The following is a 20,164-nucleotide window of genomic DNA, read 5'->3' on the forward strand; positions in this document are numbered from 1 at the left end:
TGATTTGAAATGAGCTTTACCCCGCGTGACATACGCCTATCTAGCAGACCTTAAATAATGATTCACGCATATATATTTTAAACTCATATTTTCCAATCAAAGATTTCTCTAAAGACACAATTGTACATTTCTGGGTTTATTTTCCCACACTACACGAAGTGGATCAAACGATCGGACCAGCTATTGTGAAAGCCCGGTGTTCCGTTTGTCCGTCAACTAAATTGCAACAGCTTGACACTTCGGCTTTCGCGACCAATATCATCCATAATATAGAGGTTAGATCACGTAAATATAAATGTGTCGTTAAACCCACCACAGCAAATTAGTAAGGTTTGTCACGTAAACAGAACAAGCCAATTCCTTACTAGTACAGCACACCGGTGTGTTGGAGAGCAAATCCACAACATTTACAATCTGAGTACGACGTTTCACCAGTAATTACAACTAGCATCATCGGGCGGACGTACAGCGAAAACTGTACATCGAAAATTTCACGATAAAAAAATACATCTTGGATATTTCCTCTTATGAGCTTAAACACCATCTTCCGAGGTGAAGCAGACGATCCAGAAGCATCGTCCAGAGTTGAAGCAGACAATCTCGGAACCGGTCTTTGGAAGCCTGCTGACTTGTTGCAGACATCCTGAGAACGATTGTTTAAGGGCGCTTTATACATTTAAATGATTATCCTTCGCCTTTTATAAAGAGAGAGAGAGAGTCTCGCGTCTTCGGAGCTGAAACATTGTCGTAGGACCCGAAGTAGATAATCCAGGAACCGGAAGCCAGCTGAGTTGTTGTAGACATCCTTAGCTTTGATACATATAGATGTATTATCACCCCCCCCTCAAGGTGATATCAAACGAGTGTACAAACACCTTCAAAGATAACATCAGGTAAAATGCGGAACGATACAATTCACTTGAGGAAAAGCAATGAGGAAGAAAATGAGTCTTGCAATTTCTCCTGAACCAACCGGTGAAAAAGAGCTTTATAGCTAATCGGATTCCTCCAATGTAGATAAATATTCAGATTTTTAACTCGGAGCACACCACACTACAGCAGACAATGCATTCCAGGCTCCATGATAAGTGAGCCCCAGGATTTCAAGTAAAACTCGACTTACCTTGCGACAACGAACCAGAGTAGCCGTGTGTAGTGAATCCAAGGATTATTAGTCCAATCCTTGCCTGGTATCTAGGAGGTCGTGGGTTAGATCCCGACCCTGATGCCTGTATATTTGGAGTTTGTATTTTTTTCTCCGGTTTCCTCTCTCCACATTTAGAAACATGCGATGCATTTCCATGTGATAAGCCACTTCGTTGAGCCATAATTTATTGCCAGGTCGCTTCTGAAAAATAGCGACACTGTATAGGTCAGTGCACTTTACCTGGCAAAATTAACAATAGCTTTTAGTTTCGTTTTAGCTCTGCTTACCTTGCACTCGTGATCCAGTGCGACAAAGCAGGGAATCCCAGGAATATAAATACAAAGCGGCCTAATGCTTGATTACATTTTCGGCGTAACAGTGGACCTGAGGCTGGAATATCAAGTTGTCAGGCGCTCTTAGCCACTGCCTGCTCCTGGTAGCTTGCAGTCAGTCGTCTGTCGGGGCCAACGCGACCCAACTTTGATGGCGATCATCGGCTTCGGCACGTGTGACCACCCTGGTGCTTGGCTCAGCTGGGTGCTGACCCCTCTGCACCGGTGGCAATGTGACTCACCTTGGCAGAGTCCACCCGCCCTCTGCTTCAACACATCTGTGACCATAATAGAGGGGTTTTTTTGGGTTAGATCGCATAAATTTTGGGTTTATTCTCCAACACAGCGGTGAACTGAATTAGTAAGTTATTGGAATGTTCTATTTACGTGACAAACCTTACTAATTGGCTATGTTGGGTGGGGGAGAGTTTATTGACACATTTAAATATTTCCATGATCTAAACAAAAAACACCCTCTATTATGGATAATATTGATCGCGAAAGCCTATGTTATAAACTGCATCTGTCACCTTCCCCTGTGGAGTTCACAGCCATCGTGCACTCAGGCACTTTTTTGTACGAGCCTTGCCCCTGCACCCTGGGCCTGTTCGGCTAGTGCTGCATTCAGGCAGCTCGTGTTCTTCAGAGCGAGCAACCACAAGGACCTGCGACTGGAACTTGGTGGACCGTTGCTGTGATGCACACCTTGCCATTTAGGATGAGGAATTCCCCACTGACACTCAACAAAGTTGGTTATTGCGGTTTTGGTGTTCGGAAAGAGAGGTTTCTTGCAGCTGAGCTTGGTCTCCGTATTTCGTCCAGGATGAGTGCTGGAAAGATCGTGCGAGTGGATGTGGCAGTATAGAATGGGGAGACCAACACCTCCCCTTTGCAGCGGCCTTAAGAGAAAAACATTCTTATTTTAGGCAATGGCCCTTATTCATAGCACATAGACAGGCCAGAGGGACAAAAATAAAACCAGATGAAGTCTGCACTTGACACCAAGAAGGCAAAATAAAATAAAAAATCCTACTTGTTAACAAAGTTTCTTGCTGCAGTCACCATTTCTCATACCACTCATTTTCTTCGTCGTTTTTATTTGTGGTCTCAGCTCGTTTCCTGTTTGCTCGTCAATTTCGCTATTCGTAATGACCCCCCTCTACACCAGGGGCTGTAAGTGCAAACACACTGACCATGCATTTACTAGCAACGTCAATATCGTCGGCTAAACGAGCAGGTTCTGTTGGTTTGCCTGACGTTACCGATGAGCTTCAGTATGAAAAAAACAGTGCAGGCTTTAAACATTCAATGACTGGATAATAAAACAGAATAACAAAAATTAATGGACTTTATTTACAAGTAAAAAGTAAGGAAAGTGTTTAGCCATTATATTTACAGGTAATACACACGGGCTCGCCATCACAAGAGATCATTCAGCAAAACACCATTTAATGTATATGCACTATGTTCCATCTAAATGCACACGCATAGATATACTTGTACAATGAAATTAACATTTCACTTTATAAACAAATCTATTCCCGGCATTGACGTCTGCAGAACAATCAACTCACTAAGCAGAGATGGATTGCTATTCAACCTCCAGGTCAATACTGAACTTTCATGAAGTGTCCTACACTTTTCTAATAACTCGCATTTCACCTGCGCTAACTACCACAGGATGTTGCCTTCAATATTCTTCTGTCTCTGCCCACACCATCTGAATCCCATTCGACTCAAACTCGCCGCAGGCACTTGGCCCTCTCGGGCCGGGAGGCACCTCCCCCACCACTGCTTTCACATTTTCACGTGGACTGACTGTTAACGAATCGAAGTGGTGACCCCTAGCGTGCTGACCATTACACTGCGACAGCATGTTGAGCTCATTAATCCATGTTAAAATCATAAGAATGAGCCACAGAAAGATATATGGCAAGATCCCACCGTTCAAACGACAATAGGTTGGAGGTGAAAGGTCACACCGAGCTAGGGTCTGCTATGTGATAGAGCCTGGGTTTGCAGCTCATGAAGGCCCCAAGTGCTGCTGGGTAGCCAGGCATTAGAGGCAGCTCGCTCGCCTGCGGAGTGTGGGGAGACCGCTCCACCGCCGACACAAAGCTGCTCTCATGCACACACACGCAACACGACACACACAACCCACATACGACACATACACACAATATACACACACGGCACACACAGATCACACACATGCTCATTTGGTATCACAAGTCTCCGACTGATGTTGCTGTGTGAAGTCGCAGTCATGCACCTGTGCAGTGACATCAACGTGAGCCATCACGCACGCTATTTGTTGGTATTATCATTCAGCTTGTTTAGCCAGGACTGACTCTCTTGCTGGAGGGTCCTGCCAAGTTTTCGCAGTAGGAAAGGTGATGTTCCTGCTGTGTGTAATCCCAATGAGTAATTTGGGCGTCATTTTTCATCATTGGGATGTTTCGCCAGCATCGGTTACATTCTGCGTGGTTTTTATTTTAATTAAGAATATGAACGACCGTGCAGGTAGCATATAACATTTAACTTAAAGTTTCATATCTTTTTTCCTTGCCACAGCTCTCAATATATCAATACAGATACAGACTATCTGTTGCTGCATTACTCAGAACAATACATTAATTCTGCATTGGCTAGCCATTGAACAAGGACGGTCACCAATCACACGCTTTCAGATGCGCTTCTGCGGCCGTCTGGAATGCTCTTCCTTCGGATATTAGGAAGCCACTGGAGCTTTGCACTTTTAAATTATCTCGATTGAAAACGTATTTATTTAGAACTGCTTTTTTTTGTTTAGTTTGTTGTCCTTCCCCCATACCTCCGATTATGACAGTTGACTACATACGGTGCGAAAGAAGTCCAACATACACACATACTGTAATACATTGGGACATTTTGAAAAGTTTGCCTAAGTTGTGAATACACAGCAATACAATTCAATATACAGGATGCTTTAAAAAAATGTACACTTGTACGGGACTATCCTTTTTAATGGAAAAAGGATGGATGTAACATGATAACAAATGTATGTTAACAGTTTCCAAATGTCAAAGAGCCTCCACTTGTTCGCCATCATTGTCAACACGTGCCTGGAATCTTCTCCAGGTGGTCTCTCGAGTCCGGAGGCACATTTCTTGTGGTATTGATGCAAATTCTCCGAAGTGTTAACATTGTTTTAAAGAACCCTGTATAAGCATGACATTCACACAGTGAAACAGCGTGCAATGCTGACGCGGCCTCACCAGAACATTTCCGTGAGCTCCGCCCTGTATGCAGCCACCAGCAGTGGCAGCCCAAGGTAGACTGGAGCCAGATAAGGAAATATTGGCTGCAAATACAGAAGCCGCAGGTTCAATTAGGAATTATGCGAGGCAATTCAGATCCATTTATGGGTAAAGCAGGCAGCGCCGTCCAGCAGCGTGTGGGACTTGCTCCTCATTTAGTGACAAACACGATCAGCAAACTCCTTTGCTGGCGGACCTCAAAGATCACACTCGGGTGGCTTTGATACCATTTTCCACGATATAATATTACATTTCACGATGTGACGATTATTGCAATATCAGGTTCCCATCACTTTGTGATGTACGTCTAGCACAAATAGAGATGACTTAAAATAGATAATGGGTACACAAAAGACAAAGATCCCCCATATAGCCTTAACAGATTATAGGGACAAGTGCTGCTAGCGAGCACCTATGAAGGCCGACATGGCACACGAGGGGGTGGGTGGCCAACACCACGCTCTGTCGCCTTTGTCTCCCGAGTGGCGATGTTTACACACCGCACCAGGTATTAATTTGAGGCTGAGTCGACCTAGGGGAGGCCCAAGACCGGTTCAAATATTCGTTACTGGTGGCCGACACACACCGACACACACCGACACACACTCAATAAAACATTCAGATTGGATCTTCTGTTCAAACCAGCATAGAGGCATTGGTGCTCATCTCCTACTTACAGCCCTGCGCCAGTGGTGGAAATTCCATATTCCTATGGAGAGGCAAGACAAAACATGTTCCCTTCACCAACCCGCACTGACCAGCATGCTGAAGTATGGTCAACCTTCCACCATGACCGATGCACCAAAATTATGGCTGTCCCCAAAAGCTTTGTATCCACCCACCACTGGGTGTCTGTGTGAGTCTGCGGGCCTCTGTGCGAGTCCGTGGGTCTCTGAGCGAGTCCGCCAGTCTCCAAGGGAGAATGTCGGACTCTGTGCGAGTCTGTGAGATATCTGTGTTAGTTTATGAGTCTCAGTGCGGCATCAGTTGGAATGGAGATGGGACATGTGGGGCTAAGGCTCGCTGGGGATGAACAGGACACCTTCTGGGTTTGGCCCTCGCTGCTTAAAACACGTGGACTCTGTCGAATCCAACTTCAAGTAAAGCAGTATATAACTGGACTTAGCGACGTGTGGACATCGGTTCAAAGGGCCTTGCGTACCAGAGCATAATGTTCCAACACTGCTGTGAGACAGAGTCCCGCGGCGTATGATGTGAGTCCCGTGTAGAAGTAAACGCGACTATTCCTCTCAATGCTGTTCGGAGTGAGAAAAAACATGTTATGCACATCCGGGTAACACTGCTTTTATAAAAGAGTCAACAGAGTAAAGGTGGTGATGTGTAATGCATACGAGACACAACAATGTCATTGAAGCAATACTTTCGATTGAAGATACTTAAGCAATTCATGTAACAACTTTATTACCTCAATGACTAAGCGTAAGCCCTTGGCAAATAATGTAAAGTAGCCACAGATAAAGCAAACTAGTGGGAGAGTAGTAGATAAGAGAACATGATCTTGATCAACGTATTTGCGGGCGATGGTGGCTATGCACGTGGCCTGTAATCCAGCACTGTGGAAGCAGCAAGGTTCGGTGGATCACCAGACAAATGTTGTGAAACGCCATTCCCGTGGGCATCTACAGTGAGTGAAACAAGTATTTGATCCCCTGCTGATTTTGTACGTTTGCCCACTGACGAAGAAATGATCAGTCAATAATGTTAATGGTAGGTTTTTTTGAACAGTGAGAGACAGAATAACAACAACAAAATCCAGAAAAACGCATGTCAAAAATGTTATAAATTGATTGGCATTTTAATGAGGGAAATAAGTATTTGACCCCTCTGCAAAACATGACTTAGCACTTGGTGGTAAAACCCTTGTTGGCAATCACAGAGGTCAGACGTTTCTTGTTGTTGGCCACCAGGTTTGCACACATCTCAGGAGGGATTTTGTCCCACTCCTCTTTACAGATCTTCTCCAAGTCATTAAGGTTTCGAGGCTGACGCTTGGCAACTCGAACCTTCAGCTCCCTCCACAGATTTTCTCTGGGATTAAGGTCTGGAGACTGGCTAGGCCACTCCAGGACCTTAATGTGCTTCTTCTTGAGCCACTCCTTTGTTGCCTTGGCCGTGTGTTTTGGGTCATTGTCATGCCGGAATACCCATCCACGACCCATTTTCAATGGTCTGGCTGAGGGAAGGAGGTTCTCACCCAAGATTTGACGGTACATGGCCCCGTCCATCGTCCCTTTGATGCGGTGAAATTGTCCTGTCCCCTTAGCAGAAAAACACCCCCAAAGCATCATATTTCCACCTCCATGTGTGACGGTGGGGATGGTGTTCTTGGGGTCATAGGCAGCATTCCTCCTCCTCCAAACATGGCGAGTTGAGTTGATGCCAAAGAGCTCCATTTTGGTCTCATCTGACCACAACACTTTCACCCAGGTGTCCTCTGAATCGTTCAGATGTTCATTGGCAAACTTCAGACGGGCATGTATATGTGCTTTCTTGGGCACGGGGACCTTGCGGGCACTGCAGGATTTCAGTCCTTCACTGCGTAGTGTGTTACCAATTGTTTTCTTGGTGACTATGGTCCCAGCTGCCTTGAGATCATTGACAAGATCCTCCCGTGTAGTTCTGGGCTGATTCCTCACCGTTCTCATGATCATTGCAACTTCACGAGGTGAGATGTCTGTCCTCTGTGATTGCCAACAAGGGTTTTGCCACCAAGTACTAAGTCATGTTTTGCAGAGGGGTCAAATACTTATTTCCCTCATTAAAATGCAAATCAATTTATAACGTTTTTGACATGCGTTTTTCTGGATTTTGTTGTTGTTATTCCGTCTCTCACTGTTCAATGCAACCTACCATTAAAATTATAGACTAATCATTTCTTTGTCAGTGGGCAAACGTACAAAAATCAGCAGGGGATCAAATACTTTTTTCCCTCACTGTAGGAGGTGCCATACCCTGCTCTTGCCAGGAGAATGAGTAACAACAAAGTGTGGTCTTAACCTGTTCCAACTGTATGGGATAGTGTTGCCCCCACATGTATAAATGCTGAAGAATTGGCTGAAAACATTTTAACATATAGAGGACTGCAGAGCTTGGGCAATTGTTGGTGCTGACTCACTGCGTGAATGACTTCCCGATTATGTGTGCTTCCTCAGGGATTGTGAGAGATGCAATTTGCATGAACGACGACGCAATTATTAAAAAAAAAACATGATTACGAATCCGGTGACCGAGTTTGATTCTCGGCCACAGGCAGCGAGTGATATCTGAAACGGTCATGAGATCTCCCTCCACCAACCCACACTGAACAACCTGGTAAAGTATGGTCAAACAACTCATACAACCCACAGTGTGGGGAGGCCCTCATCCAGCAGTGGAGTGATTAATTATCCACTGGCAGAAACCTGGCGACACGTTTCAATATCATAATCAATGAAAATCCCGACAGAGGTTAGTCGATTTAACACGCAGGCTTTCGCAACCAATATTATTAATAATGAAGGTGTTTTGGGTTACATGGCATAAATATAATTACCAGCGAAACGTCATAACCAAACGGTAAATATTGCGGGTTTATTCTCCAAAACACTGGTACGTTAAAGTAGGAATCAATTGGCACGTTTTGTTTACGTGACAAACCTTACTAATTGGCTGTTTCTAGTGATGGTGGTTAACGACACATATTTACGTTATACAACCCAAAAAACCCATTTATTTTAGATAATCCCTAACTTGCTTGATCCTGCCTATGGAGGAAGGGGCAGGGCTAGTGTGGGAAGGGTTTGATCTGTGAAGTGGTGGAGCTGACTGGTAAGAGTCACCCCATCTATAGGATGAATATATGTTTAAGGAAACACAAGCCCGGAGAGGGCTAGGTAGCTCAGAGGTCAGAGTGCCGAGCTGCTTACACTGTGATCCTCACTTCAAATCCTGTGATTAAACTTGGTTCTCAAGTGCAGTTATTTTGTGGTCTCAGCCCAGTCACCCACTACTACACAAAGTAACTGAAACATGTGAATGTGGTTCCCACATCTAATTTGGCTAAATTCTAGCTCTGAGAATTAAAACATCATGCGACGGGACGTCCCTCCCTTATTGTTCAGCGAATGAGACAGTGCTGCTCTCTACTGTGTGGAGCAGAGGTCACTTTAAGGGATCTCCGATGGAGCTCTGTGATATCTGTTTCCACGGGCTGTTCTCAAACACGAAGGGTTGCACTTCTGTGAGGGATCTGAATTAATTCTCCATCTCAACAGATGACGCCAATTGCATGTGTAACGGTGGCTTATTCATGTTTTACTTCACTGTGTTAGAAAGAACATAAGACTTCATTATTCAATGCACAAACATTGCCTCCTAATTGTATAAAGCAACACGTGGAATGAGGCGATCAAATTTATATTAAGTGGAAATTAATCTTACCTTATGTCAAATTTCAGCAAAAATGCTATGAATATCCCTGAATAATGGGAGACAGCCGTGGGCATGATTTTGTTATTTATGCTGCATTCAGCTTCACAACCAGAAAAAAACACAAGAGAAACATTTAAGAGGTACGTTTTACTGCTGATATTTTCTGAGGACTTTTTATGTTATCCATCTGTTGCTCTAACTATGCAGTAACGTGTACCGCCACCACCCAACACAGCCAATTAGGTTTGTCATGTAAACAAAACATTCGTTACTAACATGGCACGCTGGTGTGTTGGAGAGTAAACCCACAACATTTACAATCGAGTACGACGTTTTGCCAGTAATTACAACTATGTTTTGTTTTCGTGACAAACATTACTAATTGGCTGTGTCGGGTGGTGGCGGGTTTAACGACACAACATTTATATTTACGTGATCTAACCCAATAAACCTCTGTTATGGACAATAACGGTGGCGAAAGCCTACGTGTTAAACTGAGCATTCACTAAACAAGTGACATAGACTGTTTTAAATAAAAAAAAATGAAAGCTGTAAAATGAATAGTGCTGGTGAATAGTCTCACCTGGAATGACGACAGTGTCCAGTGGTACTATCACGAACGGCGACACGTCCACACCATCTCCGAATAATTCTTTGGGGAATACCACTGCGGGCAACAGTTTGGATCGAGCCAGTGAGCGCGTCATTGAGCGATTTCACCGGTACAACATCATCGCACACACCGGGGTAAGCGAAACAACATCGATGTGCTCAACCTGTGAGCACCGATCTTGGACAGACATGGCCGAATGCACCCTTTGGAAATGTTAGACGACGAGCAGCATCACTTGCGTCTCTGGACAGTGGCATAGCTATTGAGTGTGCAGGTGGTGCAACTGCACTGGGGGGGGGGGGTCTCGCAGGCCGGGGGGGACCAGGTGCCAGCCTACAGGCAGAGGGCCCCATTTAATTATATCTACCAGGGCCCATACCAACCACACAAAGCTACCAGGTTTAGGGACTATGGTGAGTGATGTGCCTGTAAAGTACGTTATGCCTGCTCAGTCGCTATTATCACTTCAAGGGCCTATTTACAATTGCTCGACACGCACGTTGTCACGTTACTATTGGATAGGGCTAAGGAGTCTGCGTGGTAATGTGTGGCCCACCAAATATATGTGAGAATCGTATTCGGATGACAGCAAGGTAAATTTCCCCACACACGGTGCAGCATAACACTGTAGCTTAAATAAATATAACTACGGTCGCTTGTGATGGCAAATGAAACAACGATCTGTTCAGAAGCGTAACTTGCTTACTGTGCATGCTCTACTTACGGGCGATCGGAATGTTCCCTTCAAGTCCACTCAGTTCCTGACACTGCCATGAAAACAAACAACGGCGTTTCACCATCTCTAACGAGGACCTCACAGGCCACCGGTTCATGACATCTCAACCTTCAAGAGAGCTTTCAGCTCATTTTTCTTTATTTTACAAAAACCATTACTCTCACGAATGTAATAAAGTCACGTATTTATTGTGCATATTCAGCTCTCTAACTGCTGGTGCTGGTCAGCAGTGGCGCATACCATGCATCATTCCGGTCTCACTTCCGTTAACGCTTTCAACCTTATTCTTAGCTCTTTCGGTAAAGTCACGTTGAAGGGAAACAATAAAATAATAAAATATATATAAAACAATAAAAAATTCTCACGACGTTTCGACCATAACACAAACGGTCGTCATCAGGTGATTCACCTGATGGTCGAAACGTCGTGATAATTTTTTATCATCAGGTGACACACCTGATGACGACCGTTTGTGTTATGGTCGAAACGTCGTGAGAATTTTTTATTGTTATATATATTTTATTATTTTATTGTTTCCCTTCAACGTGACTTTACCGAAAGAGCTAAGAATATGAATTACTGCAGTCACGAAAGCTTTAAATCAAAAGTTTTCAACCTTCTTCATGATTTTGCGAAGTGGTTATTCAGTCTCGCCTCGTTTGACGATTCCTTTCAGCTGCAATTACGGTTATCCGTTAATTACGGTAGGCAGTGTTTAAATTGCATTTTTGTATATATTTTTGTCCTCATTGCCTATGTTTATGAGCAGAGTAGTGTTCTAAAATATCGGTTGTTGTGCAGTGAAGATACCATCAAGCGCTCGTGTGTTTTGGTTCAGCCGTAGTTCGTTTTGTGTGGAGCACGGAGTGGCAAAGGTTTGTCCTTCCTCCACACATGGGGCAAGGAATCCTTGCACCTCAAAATCCCTTCCACCGATACGATCCGTTTTTACCATCCCGGTAACTATCACTTTTTTTATTTGTTTACTTTTCACCAATTTGATCCCAAATGAGCTATCAGCGTCATGAGATGCAGAATCCACTCGGATCTCTCACAGAGCAACGAGACACTTCTTCTAGAAAATTACCCATGGAAGCAGATGTCACAGAGCTACTCTTAACAGAGATCCGCACTGCAAGTGACCTCAGCTCCATGACTGCCATATGACAGTCATGCTCATCTCATGATAGTCAAACATTCATTTTTATTCCCAGAGTTAAATTTTAGTCAAATTGCTGACTGCGCGTGCTCTACTCACAATGGCCCAAACCTGGATTCTAACCAATGATCTCAGCAATGCTCGGCCGCCGAAGAGAATGGAGTAATCATCCCCAGGCTTACCGACGTGATGTCATGTAGACAGAGACATGCGAAGAGTAGGCACGCTGCAGGGATGGAGCACAGCGGCAGCAATTCCACCCCGCGCAGCGCCAGGGACGCAGCCAGGACATCGCTCGTGGCCCAGTGCTGGGTCACACGCAGCACGCACGGCACGCTCACTGCGTCATTGTCACACCAGGGTCGAGTCTACCGCCTGCACGGACGTGTGCAGCCCTCTCAATCCACTACTGGACGAGGGCTTTTCCAACACTTTGTGTCGGTTGTGGACTTTATTTGAACATACTTCACCATGCTGGCCAGTGCGCGTTTAAGGTTGGGGAGCGTAAACCTGGGGGCATGGAAGTACAGTAAAACAATGAATGTTGCTTCACCAGCTTCTACTGCCCTCCACGTAGCCCCACTAGCCCTACATGACAACCTGTTTCTGCATAGGGGTTGCTGATCCATGCACTATCCAGGATAAAACCAGCTTAGCTTCCGAGTGATTTGGTCATCGGTGATGGAGCTAGGTAAGGTAGGATAAATATACAAGATGTGATCGTGTTATAATATATATCTTGTATTCGATTAGGTTAAGGCACCCGTGCAAACGAGATGTTCCATCTCACGGGCACTCCGGGTAAAATATAATCCATTCATGCCAACAACAACAACAATCGGTGAACATCTACGGATAAAAGAGAAGGCCTGCTCTTGAGCGAGTGGAGTGAGGTGGCGAGCTGTGCCATGCCGCGGGGCCGGGCGCAGCACCTTGGTGACAAAGTAGCACAGGCCCACAGACAGGCTTGCTGCCAAGCTCAGCAGGTCTCTCCGGTCAAACCTCATGCTCCATATCTCTGGAGGGGGACATAAAACCCGGCAAGAGGTTGTCACAGACTGAGTGCACGCCCACGTATACAGACAGCTTACATTTGCCCGGGTCTCCATCGCAAGATGGACGTTTGGTCTCAGTGGCCTCTCGCCTCATTCTTAAGACTATGAATGAACGAGGTTCATTGCAAATAATCTGCAGCTACTATGGGAGGGGTGGACAATCGTTTGCTCACCGAGGGCCAAAGGGGGCTCTCCAATACCCGCCAGCGGGGAAACACGCATTAACGCGCCCCTCGGCATTAACCGCGTCTGCTACATTCGCAGTTCCGTAATCATAGCCACATTCTCATCGAAGCGGCTGCAAACATCACGAGAGAAGGGTGTAATTAGGCTGCATTTATATACCAGTAGCTCACCTCTCCTTGCCGTCCCTAAGCCTTGGTTAAGCGTCACCTGGTACCACGTATTGGGGAACCCTTCGGGAAGCATCGCGAGTACAGTCGGCCTAAACAATCGTGTGAGACGGGAACATTGTCGCATCTTGTCACAGTGACACTGATCGTCCATCATATTCGTAGTGTACACTTTCAAGGTTAACCACTCGGTTGTACTAGCGCATTCATCGTTGTGTGTTTCACATTGAATGCCACTGCGAAAAGTGCAACATCGCAGTTCTATCTCTCGATCTCCTTTATCTATATATTTATTTATTCTGTTGCACGCAACGTTAACATTAAACCACAAAAATAACGTGTACGTGTGGATTCTGTAACGCTTTCCAACGTGCTTGTCCTCGGAAGTATTGCATTCGCAGTACAGATGCAGATGGGCAGCTGTCATGGCAAAACGCGTCTGCAACTTTGCAAAAAATCCATCATCCTCTGGATTTTGTATTCCAACGCTTGAAAAAACGTTTGAGTAATTTGGCTGGTATTTAATGGCACAAGTCCCGAATTCTAACACAACTACAGCACCAAAGTGTTGTTCGTATTGGATAATCTCTGAGCCACCTGGCCACCTCACTCCTGTGTGTCCAAATATGATGATTGCGGTCATGTGAAACACACCGTATGGAGCACAGGAGGGCCACAGTGCCCAGAACGAGGGAGTAGACAGCCAGCACCTCCGACAGCACGTCGTGAGGACACATCTGCAACAGCCGAAGATAAACGTAGAATGTTTTTACTCTACTTGGTGATGCTGCTGCTGCATTGGCAGTGGTGCAGAAGCACAAGAGAAACGCGTGGAAATGCAACACGCTCGTCAATAACACTGCGGGCTCAAAAGGGAAAGGCCACTATGCAGGCAATGGCACTTCTTCATAGCATGTAAAGATAGACAATATGAAGAATAGCCATTTCCCAGAACGTCGCCTATTATATATGTTTCTCGTGAAGGCCAGTGTTACTGACAAGATTTAAAATGTCATACTCTGGACAGTCCAGGAAAATCGATGATTGTGCTGTAATGTTCTCATATCTGTGCTCCTCGCTCTCACTAACCGACACTGAGCAGCACGGTGGAGTACGGTAAAATAACCGGCAGTGGTGGCTACGCACGTGGCCTGTAATCCAGCACTGTGGAGGCAGCGAGGGTTAGTGGATCACACAAACGTTGCGAAACTCCTTCCCATGCGCACTGAGGTGTCCATACCCTGGCTTGTCAGGAAAAGCAGTAGCGCAACATGTTCCGTCTGTATAGACTGCACCTGTGTTCACCTGTATAGAATACCGTGTTGCTCCCTCACTCATATGTATGCGTTTTATGGGTATTCTGATTTCCTCCCACATGTAAACAATCATGAATTGGCCAATAACACCTTAATATGTAGAGGACTACAGAGCTTAGGCAATTGTTGGCACTGACTCATCACGTTGCTGCCTCCCCGCTTGTCTGTGGTTCCTGCTCTCATCTCTAAGTCGTTCTCCCTCTTCGAGAGAGAGTGAACTCTGAGCCAGTGGCACGTGCGTGTTGGTGAACACGGCAGCGGGCGGTGAGCGAGGAGGCGTTTACCCGGTAGAGGAAGTGCAGGGCGAGCAGGGCCACGCCGCTGCACAGAGGCGCACGTGCCGCGAGCCATCCGCGCGAGGGTTCCTCGACCGCGCACGCTGCCTGCGTTCACACGCAGAGGTGAACGCGCCGGGTCGTTACAAAGAGCAGAGTTCGAAGCCAGGCCAGCCGCCTGTGATTAAACCGGGTTCTCAAGTGTAGCGAGTTGATGGTCTCAGTCCGGTCACCAACGACTGCACAAAAAACCACGACGTTGAGGTTGGTTCCGTACTTAATTCGACCAATTTTACAACTCTGAGAATTAGAATGATCAGCTTGACTGTCATGTGACGGACATTATTCTCGTATGGTAGGGTGGGTGTGTAAGAGATTTACTTGAAGGGATCTTTTGATTTAAAGCTTTCGTGACTGCAGGGATTCATATTCTTGATTCTTTCGGTAAAGACACGGAGAAGGGAAACAGTAAAATAATAAAAATATAAAACAATAAAATTCTCACGAACAAACTGTCAAATCTCTCTCCGTGGTGCTAACGTTAAAAATAACCGCCACTTTTTTCAAATTTTCTTGTTGTGGCTTTCACACCTGATGATTGCTTGTGTTGCGGTCGAAACGTCGTGAGAATTGTATTGTTTTATATTTTTATTATTTTATTGCTTCCCTTCTACGTGACTTTACCGAAAGAACCAAGAATATGAATTTGAAGAGATCTCACAAGTAGTTCTGTAATATCCACTTCTGTGGGACGTCTCTAACATTATGGGTTGCGCTGTTCTGCGAAAGATTCGAATGGACATAACACCAATCGGCTGCGGTGCCACATAGCCCCTTAGAAAGCTGGACTAGGGTCCAGCACACATTGAGCACACTGGAATAAGTTGCCTCGTAGGGTTCACTGAGAATGCCCGATGTTGAACTGGTTAAGAAACATCAAATGCATTTCATGCTGAAGTGTTTTGTGATGTTGTGCAACCACCTATCCATTCCATCCATGGGATCAGAGCGATACACAGAGCATCACCTCGTTTTCACCTTCACCTCACCATCATCTAAAACACGACTCTTAACTAATTTTATACAGTCTTTCATGACCAATATTAGAAGTCAAAATTAATTATTTTTGGGTTACACGACCTAGCTATAATAGGATGTTCACCGATACCCTTCGCCACCCGACAGAGCCAATCAACTCAAGTTGTCACGTGGGCAATATGCCGCGTGATTTGGTTTTTCAACGAAAGCAAATTTCTAACAAATTTTAAACAAAATTTCTCTGGAGATTATATCCAGCATCATCAAGTGTTAACAGCAGCTCTGCTCTCGCGAGAGGAGAACTGCTGTGAGTGAAGCGTCGAATAAAATATTTGCCTACGTAACAAATTCAGTTGATTGGCTCTTTCGGGTGACGGTGGGTATTTGAGTTTGTTTGATATGTGACATGGATGATGGCGTTCACCAGTTTCCCCGCTATATTGTTGCCGTGAGCCGAGCAACAGAACCAAAGACAAAAAGGTTAATATTCTAGAGGAGTACAGGGTCCTAATTATTTTTAATTAATAACTAATTATAAATCAGGACTCCTCACCTAGACTCACCTGCTTCACCTGGTCTCACGTGAACATCTCACACGACTCACCTGCTTTACCTGGTCTCACGTGAACGACTCACACGACTCACCTTGTTGACCTGGTGTCACGTGAACATCTCACATGACTCACCTGCTTCACCTGGTCTCACGTGAAACTCCCACACGACTCACCTGCTTCACCTGGTCGCACGTGAACCTCCCACACAACTCACCTGCTTCACCTGGTCTCACGTGAACCTCCCACACGACTCACCTGCTTCATCTGGTCGCACGTGAACCTCCCACACGACTCACCTGCTTCACCTGGTCTCACGTGAACATCTCACAATACTCACCTGCTTCACCTGGTCTCACATGAACCTCCCACACGACTCACCTGCTTCATCTTGTCTCACGTGAACCTCCCACACGACTCACCTGCTTCACCTGGTCTCACGTAAACCTCCCACACGACTCACCTGCTTCACCCGGTCTCACGTGAACCTCCCACACGACTCACCTGCTTCACCTGGTCTCACGTGAACCTCCCACACGACTCACCTGCTTCACCTGGTCTCACGTGAACCTCCCACACGACTCACCTGCTTCATCTTGTCTCACGTGAACCTCCCACACGACTCACCTGCTTCACCTGGTCTCACGTGAACCTCCCACACGACTCACCTGCTTCACCTGGTCTCACGTGAACCTCCCACACGACTCACCTGCTTCACCTGGTCTCACGTGAACCTCCCACACGACTCACCTGCTTCACCTGGTCTCACGTGAACCTCCCACACGACTCACCTGCTTCATCTTGTCTCACGTGAACCTCCCACACGACTCACCTGCTTCACCTGGTCTCACGTGAACCTCCCACACGACTCACCTGCTTCACCTGGTCTCACGTGAACCTCCCACACGACTCACCTGCTTCACCTGGTCTCACGTGAACCTCCCACACGACTCACCTGCTTCACCTGGTCTCACGTGAACCTCCCACACGACTCACCTGCTTCACCTGGTCTCACGTGAACCTCCCACACGACTCACCTGCTTCACCTGGTCTCACGTGAACCTCCCACACGACTCACCTGCTTCATCTTGTCTCACGTGAACCTCCCACACGACTCACCTGCTTCACCTGGTCTCACGTGAACCTCCCACACGACTCACCTGCTTCACCTGGTCGCACGTGAACCTCCCACACGACTCACCTGCTTCACCTGGTCTCACGTGAACCTCCCACACGACTCACCTGCTTCACCTGGTCTCACGTGAACCTCCCACACGACTCACCTGCTTCATCTTGTCTCACGTGAACCTCCCACACGACTCACCTGCTTCACCTGGTCTCACGTGAACCTCCCACACGACTCGCCTGCTTCACCTGGTCTCACGTGAACCTCCCACACGACTCACCTGCTTCACCTGGTCTCACGTGAACCTCCCACACGACTCGCCTGCTTCACCTGGTATCACGTGAACCTCCCACACGACTCACCTGCTTCACCTGGTCTCACGTGAACCTCCCACACGACTCACCTGCTTCACCTGGTCTCACGTGAACCTTCCACACGACTCACCTGCTTCATCTTGTCTCACGTGAACCTCCCACACGACTCACCTGCTTCACCTGGTCTCACGTGAACCTCCCACACGACTCACCTGCTTCACCTGGTCTCACGTGAACCTCCCACACGACTCACCTGCTTCACCTGGTCTCACGTGAACCTCCCACACGACTCACCTGCTTCACCTGGTCTCACGTGAACCTCCCACACGACTCACCTGCTTCACCTGGTCTCACGTGAACCTCCCACACGACTCACCTGCTTCACCTGGTCTCACGTGAACCTCCCACACGACTCACCTGCTTCACCTGGTCTCACGTGAACCTCCCACACGACTCACCTGCTTCATCTTGTCTCACGTGAACCTCCCACACGACTCACCTGCTTCACCTGGTCTCACGTGAACCTCCCACACGACTCACCTGCTTCACCTGGTCGCACGTGAACCTCCCACACGACTCACCTGCTTCACCTGGTCTCACGTGAACCTCCCACACGACTCACCTGCTTCACCTGGTCTCACGTGAACCTCCCACACGACTCACCTGCTTCATCTTGTCTCACGTGAACCTCCCACACGACTCACCTGCTTCACCTGGTCTCACGTGAACCTCCCACACGACTCGCCTGCTTCACCTGGTCTCACGTGAACCTCCCACACGACTCACCTGCTTCACCTGGTCTCACGTGAACCTCCCACACGACTCGCCTGCTTCACCTGGTCTCACGTGAACCTCCCACACGACTCACCTGCTTCACCTGGTCTCACGTGAACCTCCCACACGACTCACCTGCTTCACCTGGTCTCACGTGAACCTTCCACACGACTCACCTGCTTCATCTTGTCTCACGTGAACCTCCCACACGACTCACCTGCTTCACCTGGTCTCACGTGAACCTCCCACACGACTCGCCTGCTTCACCTGGTCTCACGTGAACCTCCCACACGACTCACCTGCTTCACCTGGTCTCACGTGAACCTCCCACACGACTCGCCTGCTTCACCTGGTCTCACGTGAACCTCCCACACGACTCACCTGCTTCACCTGGTCTCACGTGAACCTCCCACACGACTCACCTGCTTCACCTGGTCTCGGCGTGCCGCCCTCCTTGCCCCGCACACCACGGGCAGCAGTGAGAACGCGGAGAGCGCCACGCGGCCCGCCATGGTCCCAGCCGAAACGAGAAGTATCCAGAGATGTATCAGGGAGATTTAGCAGGACACGGATCCTGGAGATCCATCAGCTGTATCAGAGAGATGGAGATTATTGGGTGTGTCAGTAGATTATCACGAGATGTACCAGGGATACGTATTGGCTGTATCAGCGTATTTACCGGGAGGTGTAACACGAAATGTATCGGGGAGATTATTACGAGATCAGAATGTATCCGGAGACGTACCAGGGTGATGCATCAGCTGTATCAGAGAGATAATGGGATCGATCAGATCAAGAGATGTATCACGAGTTCTAGGAGTGAGATGAGCGCGTGAGAGCGCTGCCCCGCATCTGAACGCCTGTCCTGTCTGCCGGTGCAGCTGGGGTTGAGCGTGGAGGTGGTGGCGACGGTGGTGTCAATGAGCACGGCGTCAGTTAACGAAGGATATGAATTACGTGATTAATTAATCAGCCGGTGTCAATCCCCCGCTGGAGGAATTCCTCCGCAAGCCGCCGTCGCCAAATCTCGCCCTGCCGCGATGCGATGATGACGACGACGATCCATGCAGCACCCTCGCACGGGCTCATCTCACCGCTCCATCTCCTCGGTGTGCGTGCTCCCACACACGTGACACTCGTGTGTCACCCTCCCTGGGCTCGCTGTGTCAAGCGTGGCGAGTGTGGGGAGGAGGGGGAGGAGGAGGAAGAGCGGGGGGAGGAGCGGGGAGAGGAGCGGGAGGGGGAGGAGCGAGGGGGAGGAGCGGGAGGAGGAGCGGGGGGAAGAGCCGGAGGAGGAGGGGGAGGAGCGGTGGGAGGAGCCGTAAGGAGGAGGGGGAGGAGGAGGGGGAGGAGGGGGAGGAGCGGGAGGAGGAGTGGGGGGAGGAGCGGGGGGAGGAGCGGGGGGAGGAGCCGTAAGAAGGAGGGGGAGGAGCGGGAGGAGGAGGAGCGGGAGGAGGAGGAGCGGGGGGAGGAGGAGCGGGGGGAGGAGGAGCGGGGGGAGGAGGAGCGGGGGGAGGAGGAGCGGGGGGAGGAGGAGCGGGGGGAGGAGGAGCGGGGGGAGGAGGAGCGGGGGGAGGAGGAGCGGGGGGAGGAGGAGCGGGGGGAGGAGGGGGAGGAGCGGTGGGAGGAGCCGGAGGAGGAGGGG

General features: G+C 47.9%; 1 protein-coding gene across 7 annotated transcripts; it reads right to left on the reverse strand.

The window, feature by feature from the left end:
- Positions 1-3,267: 3,267 nt before the first annotated feature.
- LOC116945285 (signal peptide peptidase-like) lies at positions 3,268-19,760 on the reverse strand. 7 transcript variants are annotated; one of them, XM_032959684.2, is made up of 13 exons: positions 19,614-19,760; positions 18,942-19,108; positions 14,726-14,824; positions 13,780-13,862; positions 13,129-13,217; positions 12,650-12,735; positions 11,900-12,025; positions 10,547-10,589; positions 9,793-9,876; positions 9,219-9,309; positions 5,941-6,034; positions 4,737-4,822; positions 3,268-3,597 (listed from the first exon to the last, which is right to left on the reverse strand). In XM_032959684.2, exons 2-13 carry the CDS (start codon positions 19,029-19,031, stop codon positions 3,456-3,458), a joined length of 1,113 nt encoding a protein of 370 aa, XP_032815575.2. In that variant the 5' UTR covers positions 19,032-19,108; positions 19,614-19,760; the 3' UTR covers positions 3,268-3,455. The 7 variants fall into 7 exon arrangements, with proteins under 7 accessions (XP_032815575.2, XP_032815574.2, XP_032815573.2 ...); XM_032959683.2 differs by having other exon boundaries at positions 19,477-19,752; XM_032959682.2 differs by having other exon boundaries at positions 19,265-19,752.
- Between the last annotated feature and the right edge of the window lie 404 nt (positions 19,761-20,164).

The sequence above is a fragment of the Petromyzon marinus genome, chromosome 23, assembly GCF_048934315.1.
Source record: "Petromyzon marinus isolate PM22_M1 ecotype Great Lakes invasive population chromosome 23, UKy_Petmar_22M1.pri1.0, whole genome shotgun sequence".
Classification (NCBI taxonomy): domain Eukaryota; kingdom Metazoa; phylum Chordata; class Hyperoartia; order Petromyzontiformes; family Petromyzontidae; genus Petromyzon; species Petromyzon marinus.